At 38.7% G+C, this 18,328-nt stretch overlaps 1 protein-coding gene across 1 annotated transcript in view; it reads left to right on the top strand.

Annotated features, from left to right (window-relative positions):
* Positions 1 to 18,328, top strand: part of Dock3 (dedicator of cytokinesis 3) — a 337,144-nt gene that overhangs the window by 136,336 nt on the left and 182,480 nt on the right. Inside the window, exons 8-9 of the mRNA XM_038322276.1 lie at positions 16,410 to 16,451; positions 17,250 to 17,404. Of these exons, the coding sequence (XP_038178204.1) occupies positions 16,410 to 16,451; positions 17,250 to 17,404 (197 nt within the window). The remainder of the gene's footprint in view (positions 1 to 16,409; positions 16,452 to 17,249; positions 17,405 to 18,328) is intronic.

Below are 18,328 nucleotides of genomic sequence, written 5' to 3'. Positions count from 1 at the left end.
GATATCTCCTTCATTGCTCTCCTTCTCCGTCCCTCCCCCAACTCCATCCAGTTCCCTTATGTTTTCATCTTCCATCCTCTCCCCTTCTCCCAGTTTATCCAGGTGATCTTATGTATTTCCTCTTCCTAGGACAATCCATGTGTTCCTTTTAGGGTCTTTCTTGTTCCTCAGCTTCTCTGGGACTATGGATTATAGCCTGGTTGTCCTTTGCTTTACATCTAATATTCATTTGTGAATGAGTACATACTGTGTTTGTCTCTCTGAATCTGGGTTACTTCACTCAGGATGATTTTTTTCTAGTTCTACCCATTTGCCTTCAAATTGCACGATGTCATTGTGTAAATGTAGCACATTTTCTTTATCCATTCTACAGTTGAGGGGCATGTATGTTGTTTCCAGGTTCTAGCTGTTATGAACAGTGCTGCTATGAGCATTGTTGAGCAAATGTCCTTGTGGTATGAGTGTGCATTCTTTGGGTATATGTACAAGAGTAATATTGCTGGATCTTGAGATAGATTGCAACATTTTTTAAACTGTCCTTTTGCTTCTGTCTCTATATTTAAGAAACAACTAGTTTTACTCTGGCATCATACTTTCCAAGTGGAACTACTATACTTTCTAGGGGTCAATTCTCTGTTAATTCTACTCTGCTGTTTTTTTTTTCTGCCACTTGCAATAGTTAATAGTATATATCCCTGTCTTGCCTTTTATTTTTTATTTTTTAAAAATATTTATTTATTATGTATACAATATTCTGTTGTGTGTATGCCTGCAGGCCAGAAGAGGGCACCAGACTCCATTACAGATGGTTGTGAGCCACCATGTGGTTGCTGGGAATTGAACTCAGGACCTGTCTTGCCTTTTATAATGAAAAGATGATTGATGTTGCAAAGAACCAGTGGTTAGTTCAAACAGTGACTGAAAAAAAGTGATTGAACCTGAAAATAACCTTTCTAGAGATATGATGTTGTTAAGAAGCATATTTAGAGTCCTGCTCTCAATCACAATCCTCATAGTGTGTATATGTGGTCTATAAGCAGTTAGAAAATTGAGGGAACTCAGGTTCTTGTAACTTAGACTGGTTTCCATTCTTGTGATGAGCATTGAGGATGACAAAGCCTATAAATATCTGATAGATCCTTAGATGTATGTTAGTTATTTTAAAAAAATTCTTGACAAATAAAAATGACCTCCAATTAATGTCATTTTCTAGTCATAATATTGAATTATAAACTCAGACTAAAGTAAGGATACTAAATTAAATTAATGAGGCGTAAACTCTAGACATATTATTTAGTAGTTGTGTGGCATAGTTATTTAACCACTTCTAGCAGTAGATCATGTATTTCTGTATAGTACCTAAATCATATAATAATTATAGGAATATGACATTGTATATGACTAAATGTGTATAATACTTTGGACATAAAGTAGAAGATCACTAGATCTAAGTAACCATTTCAATGAAAATATCTATAGGGTTGATTGATAAACACAGTTATATTTTACATGCTAGATAATAAGTAAAAAATCATGATATAATACAGTAGAAATTTAAGGTGAGAACTTCAGACTAAGGAAATTTATTTTTAAGAGTTTATAGTGATTAAGACTGTATGATGAAAGCTGCAAGAAAATGAAATATATCTATTGAGAGCCTAGGACTGATTACAGCTATTGTGAACCTATGTTCGAAAGCTCTTAGTGGATAGATCATAAGTAACTACCATTGTATGTGCTGCACGGCATAAATAAGGTGTATGCTGATGTTGTTAGAATCAAGATTGGTATTCTGGGGACCAGAAAAGGTAAGGAAGGAACTTCCAAAATGACACACAACAAATGGAAATAGCAGTTCCAGGAAGTGTGAGACATTTGATAATTTTAGCTAAGAAGGAGTCAGGAGCCAAATTGTGAAGAGCTTTGTAGGCCCCAATTAGGGGCTTGATAGACCATGATAGTGACATGGCAGGTTTTTCAGATCATAAAATAGAACTGCAAAGAAGTCATTTAAGTTCAGTAGTTCAGCCTAGAGCCAGGACAGTGGAAGTAGAAAGAAGTTGTTGAATATTGAATATACTTTGGTTTTAGAGTTAGAGTTATTGATAGAATGAATTGGTATGCATATGTACAGGGAAGAGATAGATTAAAGAGCAGTGACTCCTGTGTTTTATCTGCCCAGATGATAAAAGTACAATGGGGGACTATATGGAGGAATCCGATTTGGGGGTAACCATAGGGAACCAAGAGTACTGGATATTTTTTTTAATTTTCAAAAATTTGGTGTAAAGTAAACTTCCAAAAAACTTGTATTTAAAGTTTTGGTTCAGGAGTAAAGTTTAGCTGTAGTAATTTTAGAGACATCAGGAAAAATATCTATAATTGTAGCTCAGCAAGAAGATTGCTTTCTTTTCCAAATATTTCTACAGTGAAATCCAATGATAATAGAGCTCACATAGAACTTTTACATAGCCATACATGAATGAACAAAAATTTCTAAATAAAAGTTAGAGAGCAAGTAATATGTGGAAGACTCAGGAGTAAACAGGGATTCTTGTCAACAAAGAGGAAAGGAGAGAACAAGTACAAACAGAGTACAGTAACCCATACAGCTTTTAAAAATGTAAACCACCTGGGGTAATGCACACTTTTAATCCCATCAGAGGTAGGCAGATCTCAAGATCTCAAGATCAGAGTTCAAGGCCACCCTGGTAGACAGAGTGAGTTCCAAGAGATCTAGGGCTACACAGAGAAATCCTGTCTCACTAAACCAAAAGAAAACAATTAGGTCATTAGAAAAAATATGGTATAGAAGGAAGGGGAAATGAAAAAAAGGAAGTGGGACATAAAAAAATTCAAAGAACAGAGAGAACTGCTTTGAAATGATATCTTTTTGACCTGAGGAGGATATTGCCATGAACTCTCAACAGCTATACTCATAAAAGATGTACACAAGACTGTACAAATCAACATACCAGCATGGTTGGGTATAGAACACAAAAACTTCTGCCCCTATTTTAGAAGCTACAGACAGTTGCTAATCATCGAGGAAATGAGAATTGAGCCCTCAACAGGTTGCCCATACTCAAGTGGTCAGTTCTCTTCCCATGTATATATAGACAACAATAATAGACTCAATAGGATAGAAACAATGCACACCCACAAAACAATAATAATTATAGTAGAAAAGGACATGAATTTGAAAACAGCATCAAAATAAGATGCAAAAGGATAAGGTAGGTGGTTCAGTAGTTAAGAGCATTTAGTGCTCTTCCAGAGGACTCAATTTTTATTCTTAGCACCTGCCAGGGTGGCTAATAGTGATTTGTAACTCCAGCTCCCAGATATTTGATGCCTCTGGCCTCCATAGGAACCGGCAGTCATGAAGACACATATTCCTACATGTTTTAAAATCATAGAAAAGAAATTGTAAAAGAATAAAAGTAAAAGAGAGAAGTTACAAAGATGAGAGGTTCAATTTCAGTATAATGGGATTAATGGACTTTTAGAAGAAAAAACAGACATGACAGAGGGAGACCCTTTTCAAGATAATACTGAAGAATAAATTATTCCTTCAAAATGAAGGAGTAGACACGGGGAGGAGGAGGGAAGGAAAGGAGGAGATCAAAGGCACTGTGTGTCAGCCAAATGGAACCTGACCCAAATGAAATGGACAAAGAATTGTGATGTGACCAGTATAGGAAAGTTCCAAGGTAACATTTGTACAAGTATTTAACATAAAAACTACTGAGAACTGTTCCACATTAGATAAAAAGAAAGTAACCAGGAAGGTTATCTGTAGAAGAAAAACTAAATTATCTGATAACCTTAATTTTCTAGAGCTTGCATTTCTAGGTACTTTCTAGAACTATGGAGTGCATAGGAAAAGACCCTTGACAGTTGATGCTCCCTATCTGTAGCTTCCACATCTTATCAACTTCCACTGGAAAATATTCAAAAGGGTATGTCTGTTTTAAACATGTCATTATTCCAAACAATGTGTCTTAGCTAAGATTTCTACTGCTGTGATAAAGCACCATGACCCAATGCAGTTTGGAGACAAAGAGGTTTGTTTCGTTTCCCCTTCCACATAACAGTCCATCATCAAAGGAAGTTAAGGCAAAAATTCAAGGCAGGAACTGAAAGATCTCCAGAGCGGGGAGACTCTCACTCAAGTCTTGGGATAACACGATCCCCCAGGAACCCATGAAAGACCATCCTTTTCGCAATCACACGAGGTTTATCAACAGGCCAGGGACCAGTGCACTGGGGCCAAAATTCATTTCCCACACAGGGGTAGAGACTTCGACCCTGAGTAACTGGGAGAAGGGGTATTTAAGGGAAGAAACCATAACCCAGTAATCCAAAGGGGGTAGGGAAAATTCTGAAAATACCAGTGATCATTGAAAATTTCCGAAAATACCAGTGATAATCACAAGGGGGTAACTCCCTGTTTCTCAAGATTATTCTCAAGATTATAATCTAACTTTATGGTCAGCTAGTTCCTGAAACACAGTCACTGAACCGGCTAACCTAGATTTTTGGCTCTTCTCTTCCAGCTAGATGTGTCTGGATTTATCTGGGTCTTTCAGAACCTTAAGACAGAAACTGAAGCAAAGGCCATGCAGGAATGCTGCTTGCTGGCTTGTTCCCTCATGGCTGGCTCAACCTGCTTTCTTATGTACCCCAGGACGGACCATCTGCACAGGGATGGGCCTTCTCACTTTAATCACTAATTAAGAGAATTTTCCACAGGCTTGCCTACAGGATATTTTTTATTTGTGATTTCCTCTTTTCAGATAGCTCTAGTTTTTGTCAAGTTCACAAAAAACAAATTAATAAACCAAGAAGCTATTCCTAAACAGGATGGTAGAACCACACATTATTTAACATTTATATTGTAGCTGATATTTTAAGCAGTTGAGAGATGAGTTTAAGAGCAGAATGTATGTAGGCTGTACCATCCTGCCTGTACCATATAGTTTTGGTATCTGTGAGGAGGCTTAAAACAAATTTCTGACTGATAACTAAGAATGGCCATAATTTGCAAATCAAAACAACTCTGAGATTCCATCTTACACCTGTAAGAATGGCCAAGATCAAAAACACTGATGATAACTTATGCTGGAGAGGTTGTGGGAGAAAGGGAACACTTCTGCATTGTTGGTGGGAATGCAAGCTGGTACAAGCCCTTTGGATGTCAGTCTGTCAATTTCTCAGAAAATTAGGAAACAACCTTCATCAAGACCCAGTAATACCACTTTTGAGTATACATTTAAAGGATGCTCAATTGTGCCATAAGGACATGTGCTCAACTATGTTCATAGCAGCATTTTTTTGTCATAGCCAGAACCTGGAAACAACCTAAATGCCCCTTGACCAAAGAATGGATAAGGAAAATGAGGTACATTTACACAATGGAGTACTACACAGAAGAAAAAAATAGTGACATCTTGAATTTTGTAGGAAAATGGATGGAGCTAGAAAACATTATTTTGAGTGAGGTAAGCCAGACACAGAAAGACAATTATCACGTGTACTCACTTATAGGTGGTTTTTAAACATAAAACAAAGAAAACCAGCCCACAAATCACAATCCCAGAGAACTTAAACAACAATAAGGACCCTAAGAGACATGGGAAGTAGAAAAAGACAAGATCTCCTGAGTAAATTGGGAGCATGGGGACCTTGGGGGAGGGTTGATGGGGAAGGGGAGAACCAGGGAGGGGAGCAGAGAAAAATGTAGACCTCAATAATAATCCATTAAAAAAGAATGACCATAATTTAAAGAAAAATAATTATATCTATGATAAAATATGAAAAAAGAGTTAACTGTGAACAATGTTTAGGTTATATTTTTTACATTTTTAAATTTTATTTTTCTTTAAAAACCTCTGCAGAGTCAGGCGGATCTCTGTGAGTTCGAGGCCAGCCTGGTCTACAAGAGCTAGTTCCAGGACAGGCACCAAAAGCCACAGAGAAACCCTGTCTCGAAAAACCAAAAAAAAAAAAAAAACAAATTATCTTTTTTCACTTTACATACCAAACCCAGTTACCTCTCTCTCCCTTCCACCCATCCCCACCACATTTTCCCTGCCCTACTCCCCATCCATTCCACAGAGAGGGTAAGGCACATTGCTCTGGGGAAGGTCCAGTGCCCTCCGTACTCTGTCTAGGCTGAGTAAGGTATCCATCCAAAGAAGGCCAGTACAAACAGTAGTGATAAATCCTGGTGCTACCGCCAGTGGCTCTACAGTCTTCCCCAGCCATACAACTGTTATACATATTCAGAGAGACTAGTTTAGATCTATGTGGCACCTTTCTTGTCTGGTTGGAGTTGGTGAGCTCTCATTAGCTCAGGTACACTGTTTCAGTGGGTGTCCCCATTATGGTCTTGACCTCTTTGTTCATATTCTCACTCCTCCCACTCTTCAACTGAGCTTTGGGAGCTCATTCCAGTGCTTCATTGAGTGTCTCTGCCTCTGTTTCCAGGAGTTGCTGGATGACATTTAAGATATTCGGCAATCTGACTGTTATGAATAGTTTTAACCAAAAGTTTTGACGGGAAGATAGATGAATGGAAGATGTATTCAAGATTTAAATCTTATAAACTGCTGTAATAAACAGCCATTAGATCATTTTAAAATTGGAATTAGAAAAAACATTATAAATATAACAATTAGAAGTATTTGATAAGTTCTGGAGAAAAACACAGTAAGGAGTTAAAACTATTTATCTCTATGATGCAGCACAGATGGGAAAAAAGACCAGTAATCTTTATTATAAGCCTTAAAGATATTTAGCTTTTAAAATACATGCATTACTTTTACTATTTTTTGTCAAAATACTGATTTATCATAAAAGCTTAAATTCAAGACTTTTATTTTCTATTCTATTTTCTTTTGTGTTGTACATTTATTTTTACATTAAAGGAAGCAGCTATATAATAAACTGGGCATAGGGGCTAGCACACGCCTTTAATCCCAACACTCCTGACAGAGGCAGGCAGTTCTCTGTGAGTTCTAGGCTAGCATGATCAACATAGCGAGGCCTAGGACAAGCAGAGTATACATAGAGTATACATATATACAAGACCCTATCTTGAAAACACAAATAAACCAACAAAAAAAGAACTAGCTATAATGAAGGAAAACTGATTGAGAGTTTACAAGTTACCACTTTAGGTATTTATGTTAGCTCATATACAGAAATATAAATAATGTGGGCCAGGTGTGTATAAGAGGGCATGCTCTGCTGCACTTGCTGAAGTTCTAGTTGTTCTCGGCACTCTTGTTTGGCAGCATACAAATGCTTGTAACTCCAGTTACAAAAGATCTCATGTCTTCCTCTGGCCTACCTGAGCACCTGGATTCATTAGCATGTAGACGCACATACGATACATATACATTCTCTCTCTCCCTCTGCCCCCACCCCAAGAAATACATCTTTTATGGTGCTGGGGAAACAACTCAGCAGTTAAGAGCCTTGGCTGTTCTTCCTGGGTTTGAATCCAATACCCACATGGCAACTAACAACTATCTGTAACACTAGTCCCAGGGGTTCTGACACCATTTCCTTCTCACTGTAAGTACCAAGGCATACACATACATGCTGACAAAGTACCTATACACATAAATAATAAATAACAAAAATTAAAAGAACAAATTTTTCTGCAAAGGAAATGGACAATAATTCATACATTTTTACTAAATCTTTTTTATTTTTTTTATTTTTTATTAAAAATTTCCATCTCCTCTCCTCCTCCTCCCCCTTCCCTCCCCTCCCCTCCACCCATACCCTCACTCCCCCCCTCTCCAGACCAAAGAGCCATCAGGGTTCCCTACACTATGTTAAGTCCAAGGTCCTCCCAACTCCCCCCAGGTCCAGGAAGGTGAGCAACCAAACTGACAAGGCTCACACAGAGCCCGTCCTTGTTGTAGAGTCCGAGCCCATCGCCATTGTCCTTGGCTTCTCAGTTAGCTTCCACCGTCAACCACATTCAGAGAGTCCGGTTTGGTTGCATGTTCCATCAGTCCCATTCCAACTGGACTTGGTGATCACCCGTTAGTTCTGTCCCACTGCCTCAGTGGGTGAACGCACCCTTCACGGTCCTGACTTTCTTTCTCATGTTCTCCCTCCTTCTGCTCCTCATCAGGACCTTGGGAGCTCAGTCCGGTGCTCCAATGTGTGGCTCTGTCTCTATCTCCCTCCATCGCCAGGTGAAGGTTCTATGGTGAAATGCAAGATAATCATCAGTATGGCTATAGGATCTGGCCTTTTCCGGCTCCCTCTCCTCAGCTGCCCAAGGAACTAGCTGGGGGCATCTCCCTGGATACCTGGGAACATCTCTGGAGTCAAGTCTCTTGACAACCCTAAGATGACTCCCTTAATTAAGATATACATGTTAGAATACTACTCAGCGGTAAAAAACAATGACATCTTGAATTTTGCATGCAAATGGATGGAAATAGAAAACACTATTCTAAGTGAGGTAACCCAGACCCAAAAAGATGAACATGGGATGTACTCACTCATAATCGGTTTCTAGCCATAATTAAAGGACATCGAGCCTATAATTCGTGATCCTTGAGAAGATAATAAGAAGATGAACCCAAAGAAAAACATACAGTTATCCTCCTGGATATTGGAAGTAGACAAGATTGCCGGGCAAAAATTGGGAACTTGGGGGTGGGGTGGGTTGGGGGCAAGGGGAGATGGGGAGAGAAAAGTGTGAAGGGGAGGATGGGGAGAGATTGGGGGAATGGGATGGTTGGGATATAGGAAGGGTGGATTATGGGAGCAGGGAAGCATATATCTTAATTAAGGGAGCCATTTTTACTAAATCTTAAAAGTTATCAAGGATCAGTGGGGTTCAGAATGTCCTTTTACATTAAACTTTAAATAAAATTAGATATCATAAAATCTAAGCCAGAAACATTTTTTTTTAAATTTCATTTTACATTCTATCCACAGTTCTCCCTCCCAACCCTCTTCCAGCTTCTCCCTCACCTCCCCCAGCCCATCCCCCATCCACTCCTCCCACTGGATAAGGGCTCCCACTGGGAGTGAACCAAGTCTGGCAAATTAAGCTGGGGCAGGACCAAGCCCCTCCCCACTGCATTGAGGTTGAGCATAGCATCCCACCATAGCGAATGGGCTCTAATAAGCTAGCTCATGCACCAGGGATAGATCCTGGTCCCACTGCCAGGTGCCACACAGATAATCCAAGCTTCACCACTGTCTCCCACATATGGAGGATCTAGTTCAATCCCATGGATGCTCAACTGTGTTTGGTCTATAGAGTTCGTGAGTTTCTATGAGTTTGGTTCAGCTTTCTTATAGATTTCTCCATCATGATCTTGACTTCCCTTGCTCATATATTCCCTCCTCCCTCTCTTTTATTGGATTTCCAGAACTTGGCCTCTTACTGCTTCTGCTTCCATCAGTTGCTGGATGAAGGCTCTATGATGATAGTTGGGCACCCTCTCCACTATTGCAACGAGTCTTTTTTTTTAATTAAAAATTTCTGCCTCTTCCCCGCCTCCCATTTACCCCCTCCCCCCTCCAGTCTCCCTCCCTTTCCCGTCCAGAGAGCAGTAAGGGTTCCCTGTCCTGTGGGAAGTCCAAGTTCCTCCCCCCTCCATCCAGGTCTAGGAAGGTGAGCCCCCCCCAAAGCCAGTATGCATAGTAGGATCTAAATCCAGTGTCATTGTCCTTGGCTTCTAAGCAGCCCTCATTGTCCACCATGTTCAGGGAGTCCGGTTTTATCCCATGCTTTTTCAGTCCCAGTCCAGCTGGGCTTGGTAAGCTCTGAATAGATCAGCCCCACCATCTCAGTGGATGGGAGCACTCGTCACACCTTGCTCATTTTTTCCCTCCTTCTGGTCCTCATCTGGACCTTGGGATCTCAGTCCGGTACACCAATGTGTGGCTCTGTCTCTATCTCCATCCATTGCCAGATGAAGGTTCTATGGTGATATGCAAGATATTCATCAGTATGGCTATAAGATCTGGCCTTTTCTGACTCCCTCTCCTCAGCTGCCAAGGAACTAGCTGGGGGCATCTTCCTGGATACCTGGGAACCCCTCTAGAGTCAAGTCTCTTCATAATCCTAAGATGGCTCCCTTAATTATGATATATGCTTCCCTGCTCCCATATCCACCCTTCCTATATCCCAAGCATCCCATTCCCCCAAGCTCTCCCTATCCTCACCTTCACACTTTTCTCTCCCCATCTCCCCTTGCCCCCAACCCACCCCACCCCCAAGTTCCCAATTTTTGCCTGGCAATCTTGTCTACTTCCAATATCCAGGAGGATAACTGTATGTTTTTCTTTGGTTTCACCTTCTTATTGTCTTCTCAAGGATCACGAATTATAGGCTCAATGTCCTTTATTTATGGCTAAAAACTGATTATGAGTGAGTACATCCCATGTTCATCTTTTTGGGTCTGGGTTACCTCACTCAGAATAGTGTTTTCTATTTCCATCCATTTGCATGCAAAATTCAAGATGTCATTGTTTTTTACCGCTGAGTAGTACTCTAATATGTATATATTCCACAGTTTCTTCATCCATTCTTCCACTGAAGGACATCTAGGTTGTTTCCAGGTTCTGGATATTACAAATAATGCTGCTATGAACATAGTTGAACAAATGCTTTTGTAGTATGATTGGGCATCTCTTGGGTAGATTCCCAATAGTGGAATTGCTGGGTCCTGGGGTAGGTTGATCCCGAATTTCCTGAGAAACCGGCACACTGCTTTCCAAAGTGGTTGCACAAGTGTGCATTCCCACCAGCAGTGGATGAGTGTACCCCTTACCCCACAACATCTCCAGCAAAGGCTATCATTAGTGTTTTTGATTTTAGCCAATCTGACAGGTGTAAGATGGTATCTCAAAGTTGTTTTGATTTGCATTTCCCTGATAGCTAAGGAAGTTGAGCATGACCTTAAGTGTCTTTTGGCCATTTGAACTTCTTCTGTTGAGAATTCTCTGTTCAGTTCAGAGCTCCATTTATTAAATGGGTTAGTTAGCATTTTGAAGTCTAGTCTCTTGAGTTCCTTATATATTTTAGAGATCAGACCTTTGTCAGTTGCAGGGTTGGTGAAGATCTTTCCCAGTCAGTAGGCTGCCTTTGTGTCTTAGTGACAGTGTTCTTTGCTTTACAGAAGCTGCTCAGCTTCAGGAGGTTCCATTTATTCAATGTTGCCCTTAATGTCTGTGCTGCTGGGGTTATATGTAGGAAACGGTCTCCTGTGCCCATATGTTGTAGGGTACTTCCCACTTTCTCCTCTGTCAGGCTCAGTGTGTTCTGATTAATATTGAGGTCTTTAATCCATTTGGACTTGAGTTTTGTGCATGGTGATAGATTTGGATCTATTTTCATTCTTCTACATGTTGACATCCAGTTATGCCAGCACCATTTGTTGAAGATGCTTTCTTTCTTCCATTGTGTCCTTATGGCTCCTTTATCAAAAATCAGGTGTTCATAGGTTTGTGGGTTAAGATCCGGATCTTCTCTTAGATTCCATTGGTCAACTTCTCTGTTTTTATGCCAATACCAAGCTGTTTTCAATACTGTAGCTCTGTAATAGAGTTTGAAGTCAGGGATGGTAATGCCTCCAGAAGTTCCTTTATTGTATAAGATTGTTTTGGCTATCCTGGGTTTCTTGTTTTTCTATATAAAGTTGATTATTGTCCTCTCAAGGTCTGTGAAGAATTTTGTTGGGACCTTGATGGGGATTGCATTGAATCTATAGATTGCTTTTGGTAGAATTGCCATTTTTACTATGTTGATCCTCTCAATCCACGAGCAGGGGAGATCCTTCCATTTTCTGGTATCCTCTTCAATTTCTTTCTTCAGAGAATTAAAGTTCTTGTCAAATAGATCCTTCACTTCCTTTGTTAGAGTTACCCCAAGATATTTTATGCTATTTGTGGCTATCGTGAAAGGTGATACTTCTTATTTCCCTCTCTGCTTCCTTATCCTTTGTGTATTGAAGGGCAACTGATTTTTTGGAGTTGATCTTGTATCCTGCCACGTTATTGAAGGAGTTTATCAGCTGTAGGAGTTCTTTGGTGAAGTTTTTTGGGTTGCTTATGTACACTATCATATCATCTGCAAATAACAAAAGTTTAACTTCTTCCTTTCCAATTCAAATCTCCTTGATCCCCTTGTGTTGTCTTATTGCTATTGCTAGAACCTCAAGCACCATATTGAAGAGATAAGGAGAGAGTGGACAGCCTTGTCGTGTTCCTGAATTTAGTGGGATGGCAGTATTGCTATGAGTCTTAGCTGGGGTCACTCTTGTGAAATCTTGGAAATTTTCCTAGCACCAGGTTTCTCCCTTTCTCTCTCTATCAAGATATTGCTTTCATTGCTCTCCCTCTCTGTCCCTCTCTCCCCTCGACCATCTAGTTGCCTCATGTTCTCATCTCCCATCTCCTCTCCTTTACCCCCCCCCCCTCCATGTTACCCAGGAGATTTTATATAATTCCCCTTCCCAGGGCAATCCTGGGAAAGACTTCTTAGTGTCTTTCTTGTTACCTTTGCTTTTCTGGAGCTGTAGATTGTAGTCTGGTTATCCATTGCTTTACATCTAATATCCACTTATGAGTGAGTAAATAGTGTGTTTATCTTTCTCAGTCTGGGTTTCCTCACTCAGGATTTTTTTTTCTAGTTCCATCTATTTGCCTGCAGATTTCATGATGTCATTGATTTTTACAACTGAGTAATACTCCATTTTGTTAATGTACCACATTTTCTTTATCATTTCTTCATTGGAGGGGATCTAGTTTGTTTCCAGGTTCTAAGCCTGAAACTTTCTAATTTTAGTACTCCTTGTCAAACATTTTCTTTAAAAAACACCTTTATAAATATGATTTATGTTGCATTTAGTGCATTGTCTTTTTCATTAGAAAAAATATATCATTTAAAATTCTTTTAATACACAGAATTTAAATTTTTATTGTTTGAGGAAATCCCTTATATTTCTTCCTTTTTCATCTTTCCTCAGCAAACTTAAACCCATTGTCAACAACAGAAAGTCAATTCTGCAGAAGATAGTAAAGCATTTTTTATAGCAACAGCAAAGTATTGTGTTAATGTTTATAAACTGGATACATGTTGAAGTTACAAACTGTGTCAAAATGTGTCATGCTCTGCATATTGCTTAATGCATTGTAATAGGTGCTTCATTCTTACCATTTCACGCAGCATTGTATTAATTTGAAATTCTGTTTTTCTTTTGTTTTTTTGTTTGCTTGTTTGGTTGGTTGGTTTTTGGTTTTTCAAGACAGGATTTCTCTGTTGCTTTGGAGCCTGTTCTGTGGACTGGGCTGACCTTGAACTCACAGAGATCCACCTGGACTCTGCCTCCCAAGTGCTGGGATTAAAGGCCTGTGCCACCACCGCCCAGCTTTTTCCTGTTGTTTTTTTAGTACTAATTAATGTATTTCAAAATAAAGCTCTTATATTTAAAATGTAATTGATATTTTAATATATAAATGTTCTACCATTTCTGGAGCCAGTCATTTGACTGTATTATTTATCAAAATTAAGGTATTATTGATAATCCTGATCAGATACCTTATATTTTCTTGTAAGATTCACAATTCATTTATATATATATATGTATATATATATATAATTTATTTTTATTTTATGTGTATTGTTATTTTACCTGCATGTCTGTGTTGAGGGTGTCAGATCATCCGAAACAGGAGTTACATGCAGGCAGTTATGAGCTGCCATGTAGTCGCTGAGAATTAAACCTGGTTCCTCTGGAAGAGCAGCTCTTAGCCGCTGAATCATCTCTCCAGCCCCAAGAGTCACAATTGTTAACACTGTCTCCAGTGTATACATCAAACAGTTAGTCATATTATTAATACTGTGTCCAAAGATGCGTAGGTTTGTTTTCATATTGGTATATTTGATAGACTCAATGGATTAGAGATTGTAAAGTTCTAGAAACATCTCAGCCAGAGAAAAATTGGCAGGAGGAGTAATGTAGTCTATGCATTTTGTAATTTCTTCGTGTTATTTTCATATTTATACTATTTTAATGAAAAGATAAATAGAATAATAGTTTGCTACCTTGAAAGCTCATAGTCTAAAGTTAAGTAGTAAATATGGAAACATTAATGAATTAAAGTTCTGCTACAAGTGATGATTGCCGTTAAGAGGGAGGTTTGTTCAAATCTGTTTGTTTTGTAAAGTTTATTTTTTCATTGAGATTAAGCCAAGAGCTTTGTGCATGTTAGGTAAGTGCTCTATCATTAAGTTATATTTCCAAACCTTAAAGTTTTTAAAAACTAATTCATATGTGAAGTTTTCTTTTGTGAATATAGATTTTATGAATAATTTACCCAGCTATTAGATACTTGATTTTTTTACTTTAATATGTATCATAGGAAAATAAAGTTTCAGGAACAGACATTAATAGTCAATTGTAATTATCTAATGTTGCTAATAATGTACATAGATTATTATGTATGACATTTAATTATTATTTAATTTTAACTAGTTATAGTTAAATGTATGTGAGTGAAATTAAATAATTCAACTGAAATAATAATTTTTATCTTGGTATATGAAGCACTGAATGAGTTCTGCTACATACCTTTAGGGTGGAAACAATTATTAAGAGTTTACTAGTACCACATGGTAGCCATTAGTGATTTTGTGATGTCATGATGCTCTTGAACAAGATTTACTCTTCAGCATGATTGACTTGTCCCCGTAATATACCTGTGAGAATAATACCAGATAAAAAAATAATAGGAATATTAGATATAAATGCAATTATCCATTTCTAATATGATAGGTAGTATATTGAGTTTATAATATTACTGGTACTGTATTGCATTAATCCACATAAATTTCTGTGATGTTGATTTAAGCCCAAATTTTATAGACAAGAAAATACCCATCTAGTAAACATGAGTCAAGGTCCAAAACCAGAACCAACTTCTGTAATTAAGTTCCTAACTTACAATAGAATACTGATTCCCACTATGTAATTTGAGCCTCAAAAGAACTTCCTAGGGGATCCCTGAAGTTCACTGATCAGCAGGTCTAGCCAGCTCGCGAGCTTCAAGTTGACAGAGAACCCTAACCTGTCTCAGAGATGAAGGTGGAGAACAACTGAAGAAGAGGTCAGTATTGACCTCTGTCTTATATGTATACGTGCACACATGCACACCTGAATCATCATTCTGGGAAAGATGAAACAGGTTCTTATCTTTTATATTGGAGTGAAATTTTTATTAGAAAGATTGAGCTTTTTAAAAAAATTTCACAGCCTAGGTGTGGGGGAAGAGCCCCCACAGTGAAGGAGCTGAAGCCCCTTCACATAACTCTCACCCTCCTTATTGACATCATGTTCCGGTTCCTGCTTGGATTCCATTTGAGCAAAGCAGTTGGAACGTTTCTAGCTCAGAACTGTGACATACATGTTAAGCTTGGCTAAATACTTGAAGATAATTAAGAATTTGAAAAAGACTTGGAAGCCTAGAAGAAACATCCTAGAAACATCCTAGGAACATCCCCAGCATTGCATTTGAATCCACTGGTTCCACCTGGGGGTGAGGGGGCTTCTTCCTTTACAGCCTCTGTATTCCTCTTCAGCCTCAAACCCTGTGTGTTGCCTCAGAGCCAACATGGGGCCAGAGCTTAAGAGTCACCCCTTGTATTTTCAGAAGCCTTCTTATTTCCTGTATCTTCCTCCCAGCTATTCAGAGGTTCCAAGACAGGAAATATGATGCTGGATTAGCAAACACAGCCTTTAATTAGTAGTTGTTCACATGTCTTTGGAATTCCTACCACTTACTGTCAAAAGAAAAATAGAACTCTGGATAGATGATCCAAGAAATAATGCTGATTTCACTGTCTAGCAGGTACTGTGGAGATTGTTAGATATTTATTGTTTCAAAGTACTTAAAATTAGTTTCTCAAAAAAAAGAAAGTTCACAGCCTATGTGATAGAACTTAAATTGTGGTCTTTATCTTATAACTTCAGCCAGTGATAAGGAACAACATAGAAAGTTGTTTGGGAGATTTTGTTAAAGGGATGCATTGTAGAAAGCCTGAAGGAACTTCATCCATCAGCATAGAGAATTATACAAAGTGAGAGAGACTGCCAAATCAGAAGTCTGGTAACAACCAACCACCTATATGTGACCTTCGTACAGAGGGTTTTACATATGGGCTTTACCATCTTCTTATGTGACCTTCAGCAAACAAGTCCTTTACTCTGAGCTTTAGTTGTCTCTATAAAATATGAATAATATTGATTTAAGTGAGATCATGGTTATAATAGGCATAGTAGACGGCCTAGGTTAGAGAGGTACTTAATAAGAGTTAGTTTCCTCCACCGTAGAGTAAATCTTTCTCTATTTTTCTTTCCTAGCATTTATCTAGCCGACAGAGTGTGCAGCAGAGCACTTCTCAAGTAAGTGTCTTACTCAGACCTCCCACTTTTGTCCTTTAAGTCTTTCTTTTAGGAGATCATAAATGTGGAAACACCAAGAAATGACAAACACCATTTTCTTCTGGGAGGTGCACTTTGTAATTAAAAATTTTAGGACATATATGAAATGACGGGTTTCTTTTCTTCCTTCCTTCCTTCCTTCCTTCCTTCCTTCCTTCCTTCCTTCCTTCCTTCCTTTCTTTCTTTCTTTTTTCAAGACAGGGTTTCCCTGTGTAACAGTCCTAGCTGTCCTGGAACTAGCTCTTCTAGACAAGGCTGGCCTCGAAGTCATAGGGATTCATCCTCATCTGCCTCCTAAGTGCTGGGATTAAAGGCGTGCACGACCACTGCCAGGCCGACATAATGGGTTTCTTTAAGACATTTTCATAGCATGTATATTATCATATTTAGCTCATATTTCCTCCTTAAAAACCTCGATTGTGTTACACTTTCATTCTAAGGGACTTTGGCGTCCAAGACCTTTGGCCAGTTTCCATTCTTTTGTGCAAATTTATATAAGAACAGTTAAAAGAAAGTAGACTGAGGAACTAAAAAGGATTCATTTGGGAAAAGATAAAAATGATATCTGGAATTGTTACTATTACCACCTAACAGTACAAGTCTGCTATAGTAGTCCATATTGCTAGAGAAAACATTCAGTCTTACCTATTTAATAATCCCATTTGTCATTATAATAAGACTTAGTAATTTTTTGTTCCTTAGTGATAAATATAATGAGTAATTAAAATATAAATCACAACATTTTACTTTCCTCAATAGGTAGATACAATGCGCCCACGCCATGGGGAAAGCTGTCGGATGCCAGTACCACATCATTTCTTCTTCAGCCTGAAGAGTTTCACCTATAATACCATTGGGGAAGATACTGATGTCTTCTTTTCTCTGTATGACATGAGAGAAGGCAAACAGATAAGGTAAGAGTCCTAGGAGGTTCTTGTGAGGTGTATATTTATATTTACACTCTGGCCTTCAGAGTAAATGTATCAAGGTGATTAAACAAGATAAACTAGTTTTGTCTTATTAGCTTGGACTTTGGCTCCAGTTCCAGTAGCACTTGAAGTCATCCAAATCACCCCATATTGTGTTAACTTTCCATCACTCTGACAACATATCTAAGGTGGGCAAGTTACAAGGAAGAAAGATTTATTTTAGTCACTGACTCAAGGGTTTCAGTCCATGGGTGGCTGTCTTTATTGCTTTTAGGCTTGTTGTAAGGTAGAAGAGCACAATGGGGACACACAATAAAGTAAAACTGCTCACTATATGGCAAATAGGAAGCAGAAAGAAACAGAGAAAGAGCTGGAGTCTCAGTATGCTCTTAATTGGCATGGTTCATTCACTTACTTCCTCCAGCTAAGTCTGGCCTCCTATAGCTTCCTATCACACCCAGTCATATCACCAGATGGGCATAAAGCTTTAAACAGAGATCCTTGGAAGGATATTCCAGAAAACAACTAACTACAAATAGCTTCTTTTTCTTCTATACCTAATTCCATATTGGAAGCTCAAAGTAAGTTTTGGCTATCACTACCTCAGAAAAATATGTTGTGTTTAATGCTAGAGAAAAGACAGAGGAGAAACATATGGGTAAAGAGAATGTAACAACGATGTCCAGCCCCAGAGGACAGAAGTCACTTGGTCTTGTCTTGCTTTGGCTTTGTGTGACAGAGCGTATAGAGAAAAAGTCTGTGAGTGTTTTATCTGAGGTCATCTTCAGTCCGCAGTGCTATAGTAGCCCTGCAAGAGGGAGTGCATCTTCTGAGCAGAAAGGAAGGCTGACATTGTCATTCACTTTTGCTTTGGTTTGGAAAAAGGGCAACACAATGGATTGAAACACA

This window comes from Arvicola amphibius, chromosome 3 (assembly GCF_903992535.2).
Source record: "Arvicola amphibius chromosome 3, mArvAmp1.2, whole genome shotgun sequence".
Classification (NCBI taxonomy): Eukaryota; Metazoa; Chordata; class Mammalia; order Rodentia; family Cricetidae; genus Arvicola; species Arvicola amphibius.
This window is presented reverse-complemented; position numbering and strand designations above follow the sequence as displayed.